The following is a 14,897-nucleotide window of genomic DNA, read 5'->3' as shown; positions in this document are numbered from 1 at the left end:
TAATAAAGTGAAAACAGAATTTTAGAAATGTCTGTAAATTTATTTAAAAAGAAAAAAACTGAAACATCAAATTGACATAAATATTTACTCAGTACTTTGTTGAAGCACCTTTGGCAGCAATACAGCCTCGAGTCTTTTGGGGTATGATACAATAAGCTTTACACACCAGGACTGAGGAATGTTCTGCCATTCTTCCTTGCAGATCCTCTCAAATTCAGTCAGGTTGGATGGCGACCATAGTGAACAACCATTTGCAGGTTCCCCCAGAGATGTTCAGTAGGGTTCAAATCTAGGCTCTGGCTGGGTCACTCTAGGACAGTTACAGTGTTGTTCCTAACCTACTCCTGTATTGTCTTGGCTGTGTCCTTAGGATCGTTGTCATGTTGGAAAGTGAACCTTCGCCTCAGTCTGAGGTCCTGAGCACTGTGGAACAGGTTTTCATTGAGGATATCACTGTACTTTGCTCCATTCAGTTTTCTCTCAACCCTGACCAGTCTCCCAGTCCCTGCTGCTGAAAAACACCCCCAAAGAATGATGCTGTCACCGCCATGCTTCACTGTTGGGATGGTATTGTACAGGTGATGAGCGGTGCCTGGTTTCCTCCAGGCATAACATTTAGAATTTAGGCTAAACAGTTCAATCTTGGTTTTGTCAGACCAGAGAATCTTGTTCTTTGCAGTCTGAGAGTCCTTCAGGTACTTTCTTGCAAACTCCAAACAGGTTTTCATGTGTTTGGCATCGAAGAGAGGCTTCTGTCTAGTCATTGCCATAAAGCCCCAATTGATGGAGCACTGCAGTGATGAATGTCCTTCTGGAACTCTAACCCATCTCCACGCAGGATTTCTGGAGCTCAGTGAGAGTGACCATTGGGTTCTTGGTCACCTCTCTTACTCTAAAGCCCTTCTCTCTCAATTGCTCAGTTTGACCAGGTAACCAGCTCTTGGAAGAGTCCTGGTTGTGCCAAACATCTTCCATTTGAAAATTATCTTACTAGGGTTTTATAAAACAGCACCAGTACTTCACGTGATCTTGATCCTTTATTAAACTTTAGCTGTGAATTTGGCTATAGCATGCAATCATAAATGGGTTTATTTTGGGTTAGCTAGGCCCACTACATCAGGGTTCCAGTATTCTAACCAGTAGCACAGAGTTTTCTGAATCAATTTGCTGCCACCTAGCCGTGCCTCAAAATGTTGGTAGATACTGGACAAGTAGCCCAGATTCTTTCAAATTCACCAGAACCTAGGTCCAGTTAAGTTCATGGGGCTTTGCGGTGCTGGCAATATTGGTTCAGATTATGTGAACTGCAAGGTTATTTGGTTAACAATACATTAAAGCCCAGGCGCCTTTGTTACTTGTGAGCATTTATCACCTTTACTCTTTTCAAGGATTAAAAAAGTGTGTGGGGGGGTGGGGGGCGGGGGGATCAATGCAGGATTCTCAAACGCTCGAAGCGAATTGGCCCATCTCACCTTCCCTAGCTGATTTCAGAGGTGGGGATGGTGGGCGGGGTGGGGAGGACAAGAATAACCACCGTAACTAAGGTCACCGATTCCAAGCGGGAAAATCTCCGATGAAGCGGTTGCTAGGCTGCGGGGGCGCGCTCCCCTGCCTCGCGCTCCTCCTCCGCCATTGGCACTTGGGCTCCAGCGCGTGCCCGTGCGAGCAACCTGCCCTTTGCAAACCTATCTCGAGTCAGCGCGACTTCGAGGTGCGCAGGTGGCGCGCTCTTCTCAAACGGGGCAGGGGTGGAGAGACACGTGTTACTGCGATCGGTGCTGTCCGGTCTTCCTTCTTTCTTAAGCTCGCTAAATAGGTTGCCTTGCACTCCGCTTGATGTTTCTGAGCGGCCCCTTTAAAAAATGCCAAAGTGCATCAGCGGAGACCCCCGCGACTGCTTTGTCTCCCTGCCCTTTGAAGTAGCTCGGGGTGTTCTGAACAACGTGGGTAAAGTTACTTGAGGATCTAGCACAGCAATCTGCTGAGCTTCGTTGGCATTAAACCTGGTCAGGTATTTTGTGTTGTGGCTTAGTGAATCATTGGAGCCTGATTTCTTTGGTGGCTATGTGGTTCCGGACCATTGTTTGAAGCTAAATAATGTATGTTTATGTAGAGTTCGGGTTATATATTTCAGGGCGACCAGTGCTAAATCTCTAGACTTTGGGCAGGTGAAAAAGCTCCATACTTGAAAACTGGCAAAGGACTGAATCTGAAATCTGTATTCAAAATTAGGGATTGCAGCTCTCCTACTTCATTTAGGACTGATAGATTATGGAAGGTATAAGGGCCTTGTTGGTGAGGAATGGAGGATAGAGGCAATCTTAATGATGGTACAACTCATATATTCCACTTTTTAAGTGGATAAAGCCTCTTATAATAAAATGCTGGTGTGGTGGCACAATTGTGGCAAAAGAAGTCATACTAAACATATCTTAGAATCTTTGTTATTAGCAATTTAAAGCCATTTTAAAAGTTGCCACTCTATATTTTATGAATTGAAAAATGCAGTTTTATATTTGATCAAGATTATTATTATTATGGAATGCATTAATTAAGGAATATGCCTGCCCTACCAGATCTAATTCTAATGTTAAAAAAATTAACATGTCAAGAAAGGGAGATTATTTTTTTGCTGTGCCTTTCTAGGTCTTTGTATTTGATGTTGGTGGGAAGACCTGGAAATTTTATGATTGGACACAAATTACAACAGTGGCAACTTTTGGAGACCATGACCCCGAGCTTATATGTTATGCTCATTCAAAAGGATCCAGGGTTGTTTTAAAAGGTTTGTTTTATGCAGAATAACATAAATTGTTAACAATTACATTTTATGCAGTTTGCTGTAGGGTTCTGAAGTCAATTAACTTTATTCCTTGGACATGTGCATAATTATAACCCATAGTAATTATTCCAAAATGATGTTATACTCATTACAAGTTTATAGTGACTGCCATCAGTTTCCAGATAGCTCATGTTCTTCATTATGTGAAACTTCCCCCCCCCCAATAAATGGAAGGTATATTGACTGAAATACCTTAGGAATCTATTCTAAAACATCCCACTAGTTTTTGAGTAAGTTTTGTCAAACAGATGTCGTTTTGGGTTGGCTGTCACCAAGCCAGTCTGTTCATAAATAATATTAAACTGCTCCGCCTCACATGATAGTTCAAAACACAGCTGAAGTGAGTCCACATTTGGAATACTATATCCATTGCTGTCATCGTATACAAAAACAGATAATGAGATTCTGAAAAGTGTGCAGAGAAGAGAAACAAAGGTGATAAAGGGTATGGAGGTTAAATTGTATGATGAATGGGTTGAAACCTAGGTATATTTTGCCTATCGAAGAGAAGGATCAGGGTGGACATGATAACTGTCTCCCAGTACTTGATGAGCTATCACAAAGAAGAGGAGATTGACTTATTCTCTAGGACGCCACGGGGCAGGAGAAGAAGTAGTGGGTGGAAGCTTGTTCAAGAGAGGCACAACCTAGAAGTAAGGAGAAATTCTGACAGTAAGAACAATTAATCAGTGCTAATTTTAAATGAATTAAATGTACATGGCTATTGGTGATATGCATATGGTAATGAATGTTACCATTTGGAACATCAATGTTGATTATAGTTGTAGTACAAACTGTATATTTTATTTTGAATCATTTTTCCATACTTTGCCCCAGAAAAACAATTTCAGATAATTCATTTAGGGAGAAATGGAACTGAATTAATATAGCTGTAATCTAAAACTCACAGTCCATGTCTGTTCTCTGTCCCTTCCCCCCACCCCTTCCTGGGTGATCTCCTTTTAAAATTTCTTTTAGTGATGCAAACCTAATGCCAGCTAATTGTTATGTATTGTTTAGGAAATATATCTGTGAAGAAAATTTTAAAACCTGCTGTTCGAATAGCCTGGATAAAACAAAATATTGACCTGGCTAAAAAGCAATACATGGATGGAATCAATATAGACATTGAACAAGCAGTTAAAAAATCCTCAGCTGAATATTATGCATTAACTGCTTTAGTTAAAGAAACAACAGAAGTTTTTCACAAAGAAATTCCTGGTTCTCAGGTAAACTAGAAGGAAAGATTATGGTTTACATTAAATTCTCCATTTAGTCAGCCCTCAGACTTTTAACACGTGAGTTTCTTTTGACAGTATTTACTATTATGAGCACACATTTTAGTGCTGCATATTTGTTGATGCAAATATATTGTCAAATCAAGTATCAACACAACTAAGGGCTTTTGTTCACTGACACCTAACTACAGCATGGGAATCTCTTTTTTCACTATGTTGCCCTGACATTCTCCTTCATCTTCAAGTGAATCTACGTGAATCTTTTGAAAGATGCTATTTTTTAAAAGATATTTTTGGCATTTCTAGTGTTCAAGTAATGTTTTCCCCTTAAGTAGACAACAAACATACAGTTTCACCATGGGTATCATCTGTTGTGCTTCACTGGCCATTTTGTTGTTGGAATCGCCATTGAGTGTCTCAATACTCAAAGTTGGCCACTTCAGACTGGAGTAAGGACATTTCATCTGTGTCAAGCATTGGTCTCTGTCCTGCTTTCAGCAGCAAAAGAGCTTGGTTCTTTCAAACCTGTCTCTCTCCCTATACTTGCCTAATTCCAAACTGATCACTGGCTCAAGAACAGCCATAGCTTCTTAGTACAGTCTACCCATTGAACCTATTAGTCATTGTTTGGGATTTTAAACATGGCCACAATTCTATCTTAAATCCCACACTAGCAGCTGCTCTTGGAACTATTCCAACCATGCTCATTGTTAATCATGAGATGTGCTGCTGGATAACAGCTTTAGCTGGTTTCAAGAAAGGATCAAATCAATTCCAGGAAATCATGGTGATGCATGGCTACTAGCTTTGATGGCAGTATAATTGTGAGACAGCCAGCTGCTGGCAGACTAGTGGGTTTCATGTGTAGTTAGTTGACCACTGTGACAATAGACTGCTGGACAAGATGAGCCTAGGGTCCCATCCAACAGGGCACCGCTTAGGTTCTTAGGATCCAGGCCTCTAAACTGGAGATTGCCTGTTGGATAAAGGTCTCCCTTCTCCCTGCCTGGCCAGTTGTTACACAAGAAAAAGGAGGGAGATAAAGCCAAAGCAAGTTTCGACTGATGGCTAAACTTGTAAGCATGGCTTAACTATCAGTGAAAACCATCAACAATCACAATTGTGTTGTGACTGACAGATGAATTTTCTGCTGGTTTGGGAAAGGTGGGAGGGTAGAGACCAGTGATATGTGAGAAATGTAGACATCCACCTAATAACTGCAACCCAGAACAAAGGAATTGGGATTGTAATAGGAACAGTACAATCTGTTCTGGTTTAGTTTTCGGCTGGCTCATTGATAGGAGAGCATTTTAATTGAACCATGATGAAGAATAGAAAGGTGACTAATAATAGAGTCACACTAAAACAAAATAATTATATTTTGGGAGGCCACAGGAATCTGGATTTTAATTTTCAGAATGAAATATTCTACCCTTTGTAATTACATACAAGACATTTTACAAATAGTCATAAAATTAAAATTAAGCTAGTAGCAGGAAAACAGTGTAAATACCCTGTTTTCTCTAAAAATATAAGGGAAAAAGAATATTTTACATGGCATTTGAAAGATACAGTTGAGATATATATTAAGCCTGTCCCTTTCTTCTAATTTGGAACACCATGGTATAGCTTGCTTTTTTTGGCTATTCGGTGCTAATGCAACATGTTGTGAGAATGGAATCCAATAAATTCACATACAGGTAGTCCTCAACGTATGACTGTTCATTGAATGATCGTTCAAAATTATAACAGATTCCCCCCAAAGCTTTTTTCTGACCTGATTTCAAAGTTATGATGGCTGCATTCCCCCACAGTCATTTTGGAGGCTTGGCAATTGGCTTACTTTTATGGCTATTAGCAATTCTCACAGTCATGTGACTATGGTTTTTGACAGGTTTTTTTGCTGGTTTACTTCTGATTTCCAGCAAAAAAAAACCTCTCATATAAAATGGATTTGCTTAGCAACCACAGCAAAAAATTGAGAAAACTTGGTCTAATTGCATGATGCCTCATTGTATGACTGCAGTGATTAATAATTGTAATTAGAGGCTCAACTATGAGGCTCAACTATGTTAATGAAGGACTATGTGGCAACTAAAGATTAGCATATAGCTTTTCTGTACCAATCAAATATTAATGCCACTGAGTGCTCTTAACCAAACCAAGGATTGTATTTAAAGGATAACACATACATACAATTTATTTTTAAAATTTCCATATAAACTGTCTTAAATTTACCTTGAAGGTACCTTGGTACCTTGAAATTAACAGACTTAAAATTGTCTGCCTTTGAATTTGAGCTGCATAGAAAATAGAGCTGGTGTGGAGCAGAATGCAAAATTAGATTCTCAGCTTCCTTAATTGCACTGATAATAAGATTATGGTTGAAAAATATATGCACAGTCTTTTCTGGTCAAATTATTGCTTTGGATAATTTTTTTTAATATTTATCACTCATTGCGAACTATACTAACACCCCATTTCCCCAAAAATAAGACCTATCCTGAAAATAAGACATTTTACACATGCAATATAAGTCCTACCCCCAAAATAAACCCTACTTAAAAGCCCGTGCAGCTGGGCCACCTTCCCATTTCGTCTGGTTGCTCACAGTGCTGCGGCCACTAGGCAAGGTGGTGAAGCTATCCCACGTGCTCTGCATTGGCTTACCTCAGGGCCTCTGTAGTCAGGTTATCTATGCTCTGACACCTGCCTCGTGGCAGGAGCACCAGCAGCCATGTGCAGCAGGAGCTCACCTGTCCGCCGGGCCTTCTGCTTGCTCACGGCTGCAACAGAGCAGGAGAATGAGCTGTGTGCTGGTACCATGGCCACAAGGCGAGTCAGGTGTAGGGCCTGGATAGCCTAGCTATCAGGGCTCTGAGGGAAGCTGGTGCAGGGCGCATGGGGCCCTGGAATGCTGTGCGGCCTCCTGCCCCACCGTGAGCAAGCAGAAGTGGGCTTCTTGTACAGTACATGGGGAAAAATACCGCCCAAAAGAAAATAAGATCTGGTCTTGTTTTCGGGGAAACACAAGTATATTCAAATTCCCAAATCAAATGAACAATGTTAATGTAAAGAATGTATAATTCAAAGTTTCTTCATATTGTACAGCAGAGCTGTACAAGTTTTGAAAAATAACAAGATGGGTCAGAATTTAATGACCAAACATCCCCCCAGATGCAGCTACTTTAAGGAAGTGCTGTGCCTGCACTTTGAATATTCTAAGGTATCTCTTCCAATCATTTTCAAAGCATACATATCACTATTATGTAGCTTAATCAAATATGTGTAGATTTGTTTTAACTACATTTTAGGCAACTGCACATTTTGCAATAAACTATGGAAGACATGAAATTGTTCCAGCACACCTTGACTCATACTCAAAGGAGTATACTCCTTTGGAGTTTACTAATTAAATCCCTGTTACTCAGCTCTGTTACTCAGTGTGTGTGCCAGGTGTGTGCATTTTAGTGTTCCCAGAATCCTCAGTAATGACTGCGAACCAGTCTTTTTCAGCTTTAACTTTAAGATGTGTGGACTTCAACTCCCAAAACTCCAGTTGAAGTCCACACATTAAAGTAATAACTAGCAGTCAGCACAGATTTGTTAAAAACAGATCATGCCAAACCAATCTTATTTCATTCTTCAACACAGTGACTAAATTAGTAGATCAGCAAAATACTGTGGACATAATATATTTAGATTTCAGCAAGGCAATCGATAAAGTAGACCACAACCTACTTCTTAGTAAGCTAGAAAAAAGTGGAATAGATGGCACTACCACTAGATGGATTCGCAACTGGCTGGGAAACCGTACTCAACGAGTAGTCCTTAATGGGTCTAAGTCTACATGGAGGGAAGTAAGCAGTGGGGTGTCACAAGGTTCTACTACTCTTCAATATCTTCATTAACGACTTAGATGAGGGAATAGAAGGGGAACTTACTAAATTTGCAGATGATACTAAGCTGGCAGGAATAGCTAACGCCCAAGAAGATAGGCTCAAGATCCAGATGGATCTTGACAAACTAAAACACGGCCGTATCTAACAAAATGAAATTCACTGTAGAGAAAAGTAAAGTCCTACACTTAGGCAAGAAAAAACAAAAGTACACATATAGACTGGGTGAATCCAGGCTCAATAGCAGTAACTGTGAGAGGGATCTTGGAGTGGACAACCAGCTAAATATGAGGCAGCAGTGTGCAGCAGCTGCCAAAAAAGCTAATGCAATCCTAAGTTGTATAACAGAGGGATACAGTCAAGATCAAGGGAAGTACTAATACCACTCTATAAAGCCTTAGTAAGACCACACCTAGAGTACTGCATCCAGTTTTGCTCACCACATTATAAAAAAGACATTGAGACTCTAGAAAAAGTACAGAGAAGAGCAACCAGGATGATTAGGGGACTGGAGGCTAAAACATACAATGAACGGTTGCAGGAACTGGGCTTGGCTAGTCTAGTAAAGAGAAGGACCAGGGGAGACATGATAGCGGTCTTCCCATATTTGAGGGGCTGCCACAGGGAGGAAGGGGTCAAGTTATTTTCTAAAGCGCCTGTAGGCCAGACAAGGAATAATGGATGGAAACTGAACAAGGAGAGATTTAACTTGGAAACAAGGAGAAACTTTCTGACAGAACAATCAGCCAATGGAACAGCTTGCCCTCCGAAGTTGTGGGAGCACCATCAATTGAGACTTTCAAGAAGAGATTGGACTGCCATTTGTCAGAAAATGTCCCACTTGGGCGGCGGGTTGGACCAGATGACCTACAAGGTCCCTTCCAACTCTGATTATCTGTATCTGTATCTTAAAGTTACTAGGCTTGAGAAACTGGTGTGGATTAAGGAATTTTAGGATTTGTTCCACTTGGTTACAGATTTTCCAGATTGGGGAATAGTTTTATTCTCAAACACTTTGATACAATAATTCTAGAACAGATTAGTTAGATTACTACCACGGTATTAAAAAGAGTTTCGGTTATAAGGTTTACTAAAATTATAGGGCAGCTAGCTTCCACTGAACGTATGAGATGCATTTAGATTTTGTTGATGAGCCATGCCACAGCAATCTATCCCTAATGCTTTTTTAACCTTGCATCTTTTCCCCACAGTTTTTATCATTTTGTATGGCTCCCAACTTAAGACAACTAAGGTTTCTCTTTGTGCTGGGTTGGGAAATGCAAGTTGGAAGATTAACAGGGAGCAGATGTCCACAGGACCAAAAGCAGTGTAATTGATGTAGGTTATAATCCATAGGCGATTCTTGATTTATTATTGGATCTGTGAATGTACGGTAGAACTTACAGATAAACGGAGGTTTCCTTGATTTTCATTCCTACACTCTTATAAAATAGATTCGGTTGAGAGAAACTGACTGTTGAACTCACTAGTGAGCCTTTGAATCAGATAGGTTTGAGGGTTTGTTCTCTTTAGCCCGTGTTTAGCACTTATTTTCCCCCCTCCAAAGTTCATAAAATATACATAAAAATCAAACCTAATCAGAAGGTTTGCAAGCTTTACATATAAACCTGCGTAAAGGATGCTTATTCACAGTCAAATCTGTATAGCAATCTTGTGGGAGGAAAACCCAAATAGACAGTATACCAACTATAAAGAACTGATTTTTTCAAAGAGCAGGATGTGATAAATGAGACAGCCACGTATTCTGTGAAATATAGGTTGCAGATGGAGAGTCTGTGAGGTTTAATTGGATATACATTTTTGAACTCTTCAGAGTTCAAAAAAACACTTATATTCTACGTGCTATAAAACAGAATTTTATCACAAAATGTTTCCAAAAGAAATAGCCCGTCTTTATTCTTTTTAAAATACAACTTGCAACCCTAACTGGGATTGGAATTTCCATTACTAAGCAAGGCAGCTGTTAGCTGTGTTGTGCCCGATTTTATGCTCTTTTTTTTGCCATGGTTGCTAAGTGAATCACTGCGGTTAAGTGAATCATGCGGTCGTTAAGCAAATCTGATTAGTGTTTCTAGTTGTTTATCAAAAGGGAAACTTGACTGAAAGGAAATTTTATCTAACCCTTCTTTGTATACATTAGAAATGATTAGCAAGGAAAAGAGATGTACTGCTTGTGCTTTTTTAAAGACAAAACTGCGCCAATGTTGTGTTTTTCTTTCTCTGCAGGTAACTTTTGATGTGCCTTGGTCTCCTGAATGTATAGATGGTAGATGTTACAACTATACCGGAATTGCTGACTCCTGTGATTTTCTGTTTGTGATGTCTTATGATGAACAGAGTCCATTGTGGTCCAACTGCATAGCAGGGGCCAATGCCCCTTACAAACAAACTTTATTGGGTAGGAATCAGCTTCTTCAAAATATAAAGTATAATTAGCTTCTTTAGTTCAGGAAAAAACATAAAGACTGGGTCTTCGTATAAGATGCCATAATGGATTGAGTCAAAATCAGCCCTTAGCCCAACAAACTCTCTGCAACCAGTTTCCAAGCTTGGATCACACTATACTCCAAAACCTAGGCTACTTCTAGTTTCAGTTTCCAGCCTAGGCTATTTCTAGTTTCAGTTTCCAAACAGTCCTCATTTGCTGATTTAGTTGCTATGCCTATTCATTGGCTAACTTTGTTACCATGCTCTATTCCAGTTCATGAATATACTTTGACACAATTTCATGGCAGAAGGCATTAGGGGGAAAAAGGGTGCTGAGTATGCGTGGACAATCCTAAAACATGGCTGTTGAGCTCTGAGTCTGAAAATGAAACTGCTTCTCTCCTCTGCTGTGTATCTTGCTTACCTGCTGAACTAAAGTGAAACTGGTATCTGTTTCTGAGCTCCTGATTTGCTGCTGAAGCTTTGAACTTGTAGCATATCTACTTCTGTTTGAGTTTGCTCCACTGGAGTAATCTACAACTGGTTTGTAAAATTTACTTCATATCTTTATAAAGAAGTTAAATGATGCCTCAGCCATCTGTGTTTACTTTTCTGGTGCTAAATTTACGCTGCAAAACTCTGAACAAATCGTGCTTATCTTTTCTATATTGAAATCCAAGATATATACTAGATTACAAACAGTTTTAGCTTTCCTAAGTTTCAAGAATTCCAGCTCTCCCAAATTTTCCACTAATCCCACTTTGTATACTTCAAGTTTCCGGTTGATTAGTATCAATTCAGGAGTGGCTTATGCCTTCTCTTCCTCTCTTAATACAAGAATTTAGCTGGTTGTGGCAGGTGTTCCATTAACAAAAGCCCAGCTAATGCTTTGGGCAGGGAGAGCATGAAAAATCACATCATATCTCATAGGACAATCAGTTGTGATTTGGGAGACCTGAATGTTTATACCCCTTTCCTGTGAGAAGTGATTTTCAAATTCCTGCCCTTTAGATAATTATTATCAGTTGAAGAGGAATTTTTATCTTCTGCTAATTTGTTAAAGAGTCTTGGTGAGGAATTTTGTCAAAGGCTTTTTGAAAATCAAAACGAACTTACCTGTTTTTAATTTTCTTGTTTGTAGAATGCAGAGTACTACAATCATTCTTTTGTAAGAGTTGGGAGGCCAGAGTTTAGTAAATGGATTAATAGGAATCTTAATTGTGTACAATCATTCTCTGACATCTTTAAATCTATTAACATCTCTTTTCTCCATGAATAAATATAAACATAAATTATATAAATTAAATGTGAAATTCAAGAACAAAATGATATATGAAAAAACCCTCTGTTGGTTTAGTTTTACTTTAAATGTCTATTTTAATGACTTTTTTGTCTCGTTGATATTACAAATGCAGATACCTGAATACATTTATATATTAAATCAGGTTATTACCAGTATATTCGCATGGGCATTAATCCAAAGAAACTGGTGATGGGTGTGCCATGGTTCGGCTATGATTATATATGCTCAAATTTATATAAGGTAGGAGAAAAACAGTTCATTTTTATGGTTTTGTGGGCATGAATTTCACCTCAGGACTATTAAGTCAAACAATGTTAATAACCAGTTGGTCATTTATTAAAGTATTTGCTTTAGTTTCTCTCATTCTAAAATTTTCTTAAAAGAGCTGTTGTATTTAAGCAGAAAACCACAAGAGAATGCTCCAGAATTAACCAGTGGGGTGGAGTGGGAAAGAGAAATAAAATCTTAAAAGAAGGAAGAATTGTTAGAAGAGAGCGGCATGGATTTTTTTTCTTCCTATTATATATTCAACAAAAAGGGCCACCACTAAAAGAAAGAAATCCTGTAAAATGAGATGTGTGGACTTCAGCTCCCAGCTGGCTGGGGAATTCTGGGAGTTAAAATACACACATCTTAAAGTTGCCAAGTTTGAAAAATACTGATCTAAAATGACATGGATTTTCTTCTGGAGAAAATAAGAGAAAAATCCCAGTGACGCTGGCTATATCCACATTCAGGCAGCATAAATGCTCCCATAGAAATGATTCAAACACTGCCGAATAAAAGGCTAAAGTGACTGAAGGAACCTAATCAATGTTTGAAACTCTGCTTAGGTTGCAGTCTGAAGCATGTGGTTTTGGAATCAGTAAAACCCATTCTGAGGTAACATTGAAAGGCCTGAAGTTCCCTTGTCTTAAATTATGATTATTCTTCAAAATCCCTGTCTTTTATAATAAAGCACCCAAACTTAATCACCTAATTTTGGAAACTGAGATTTTCTCCTGCATGAGACAAATAAGAATTTATAAAGAGAAGGTTTGCAGTGCCCCTTATTTGAGAAATGAATGTGTGAATGAATAACAGAACCCTTTTGAATTTTACCATAACTACATAATGGAAATTACCCTTTTTTTTTTCAGGATCACGTTTGCTTCTTTGCAAAGAATGTTTTCCCAGGGGCTCTGTGCAATAATGTCATAAGACAAATCCCATATAGAATCATCATGACATTGGAGAAGACTTCTACTTCTGGCATCCTGTGGGATGAGGAACAAAAAGCTCCTTTTTTAGAGTACAAGGTAAGTTGTTCTAAAGATTCCTTTGCATTCCACGGAAAATGCATATTTATAAAAGACATTAAACAACAAAAATATATCAGTACAAAATTTAATGTATTTTCCCTGCTGCAGCTGACTTTCTTTTGTACTCTGCAAGTTTTCTATTTAGATTTTAAAATTCCCACTAATCTTATGGCTTTTATGCACACACACACACAAAAGGAAAGGTTACGTAAGAATTGTGAACAATAGATTACAACTCAGGAAAGAATGATGGAATGTAGAGGATAAGAAATGGATAATTTTTAATTAAAAAAACATGGAGACAAATATAGTCATGCCAAGATCTCCACAGTCTCTAGTATAATTACATTTTAATTCCTCTTACAGCAGGGGTGGGATTCAACTGGTGTTACTACTGGTTTGGTAACTATGCGCGTGTGTAAAAATCTTAAGCTGTGCTGCCCGGACAGCTGAAAAGCACTGCGCGCAGGTGCGCAGCATTTGAAAAGCCACTTTTTTCCTGCTTTTTCAACCTCCGCTGTCCTGCACAAAGCAGCTGAGGTTGAAAAAGCAGGAAATAAAGGACAGGAAAGAGCCCAGGCGGGCGGGTGGGCCAAACAGCAGGAAACACACAACCGATTTGGTGTCTGCTGTTCTTTAGAGCTACTGGTTCTATAGAGCCGGGCAGAACCGGTAGCATCCCACCCCTGTCTTACAGCCAATTTTATCAGTGGCCTTAACTAAAGGAGTTAGGGTTATTCGTGAAAGAAATATTAGTGCATCCTGTTCAAAGACACATTCAGGTCCATATGCTTGGCTGAGTGAATTGGTTAACTGGAAAATGTTTTAAAAATTACATTATGCAAGTTCATTAAAAATTATCTTGTTCTTCAGACTATAAACTGAAGCTATTGTTCATAGATTGTTTAATAATTTATTGTATAATTTCAGAAAATTCTTTATACAACAGTTTTTATTCAGCCTGCCTTCAAGATGAAACTATGAAAATGCTTATTATGTTCATTTTATAGAGAGCAAAATCAGACTGATGGAAAGTGATCCAGTATAAAAGTGTTGAATAAAATGATTGGATGAATTTGTGTCACTATAATCAAGACATTGTGTAGCAATTTTCTCTTTTCATAGGAATATTAAAAATGAAAGATATTCCCTTCCCAAGAAAGCTTTATTTTTCACAAATAATTTAAGCTGGCAAACTCTCCTTCCTCCTCCTATTTCTCTTAACCCTGTGAATTGGATTGGGCTGTGAGAGAGTAAGTGACTTACCAGCTTTCATGCCTAAGGCAGAATCCATTAATTTTATGATAGAAACGTGTCTGAAAGCTCTTTTTTGCTTAGCCTGGCTTATCTTGCAGAATTCTTGAGAGTAAAACTGTGTGAGACAGTAGCCCTATCAACTCCATTTTAGTATATTTGGTGGACATGTCCCAAATTGGCATTTCTTGACCTGGATTACACATTCTCTTTCTTTTGGCTTTTTATAGGACTCAAATGGTGCTTTTCATCAACTGTGGTTTGACAATGCCAAGAGTATTTCTCTGAAAGCAGCCTATGCGAAAGAACGTGGTCTGAGGGGCATTGGGATGTGGAATGCAAATTGCCTGGATTACTCGGCAAGCATTGCAGCTCAACAGCAAAGGGAAGCAATGTGGAAAGCCTTGAAAGGCGCAAAATTTATGCAAGAGCCAGACTTGAATTCAGACAACAGTGAATGATTAAGTTAGTTTTTTAATGGGTACAGCATAATGCAGTAAAAAGCTGTGAAGGCTACTTGCTGTTCATTTACCTTGTTCCATTATGAGATACGTGCCATGTTTCTCAGGGTTAAGGTGTTTTATTTATTTCTCCATAAGAAAAAGAATTTAC

At 38.9% G+C, this 14,897-nt stretch overlaps 1 protein-coding gene across 1 annotated transcript; it reads left to right on the top strand.

Moving 5' to 3' along the window:
• The first annotated feature begins 27 nt into the window (after positions 1 to 27).
• Positions 28 to 14,786, top strand: LOC148126164 (di-N-acetylchitobiase-like). Its single transcript, XM_087930109.1, has 7 exons — positions 28 to 578; positions 2,647 to 2,785; positions 3,863 to 4,071; positions 10,227 to 10,398; positions 11,873 to 11,970; positions 12,870 to 13,028; positions 14,516 to 14,786. The coding sequence occupies exons 1-7, from the start codon at positions 549 to 551 to the stop codon at positions 14,744 to 14,746; spliced, it is 1,038 nt and encodes a 345-aa protein (XP_087786235.1). The 5' UTR covers positions 28 to 548; the 3' UTR covers positions 14,747 to 14,786.
• Positions 14,787 to 14,897: the final 111 nt, after the last annotated feature.

This window comes from Pseudonaja textilis, chromosome 3, assembly GCF_049901715.1.
Source record: "Pseudonaja textilis isolate UNSWEBS1 chromosome 3, rPseTex1.2, whole genome shotgun sequence".
NCBI classification, from domain to species: Eukaryota; Metazoa; Chordata; class Lepidosauria; order Squamata; family Elapidae; genus Pseudonaja; species Pseudonaja textilis.
This window is presented reverse-complemented; position numbering and strand designations above follow the sequence as displayed.

Coding starts and splice junctions, on each gene's coding strand:
- LOC148126164 (XM_087930109.1), top strand. CDS start 549: ATGCTTCACTGTTGGGATGGTATTGTACAG. Junction 579..2,646: donor GTTGGGATGGTATTGTACAG/GTGATGAGCGGT, acceptor GTGCCTTTCTAG/GTCTTTGTATTTGATGTTGG. Junction 11,971..12,869: donor TATGCTCAAATTTATATAAG/GTAGGAGAAAAA, acceptor TTTTTTTTTCAG/GATCACGTTTGCTTCTTTGC.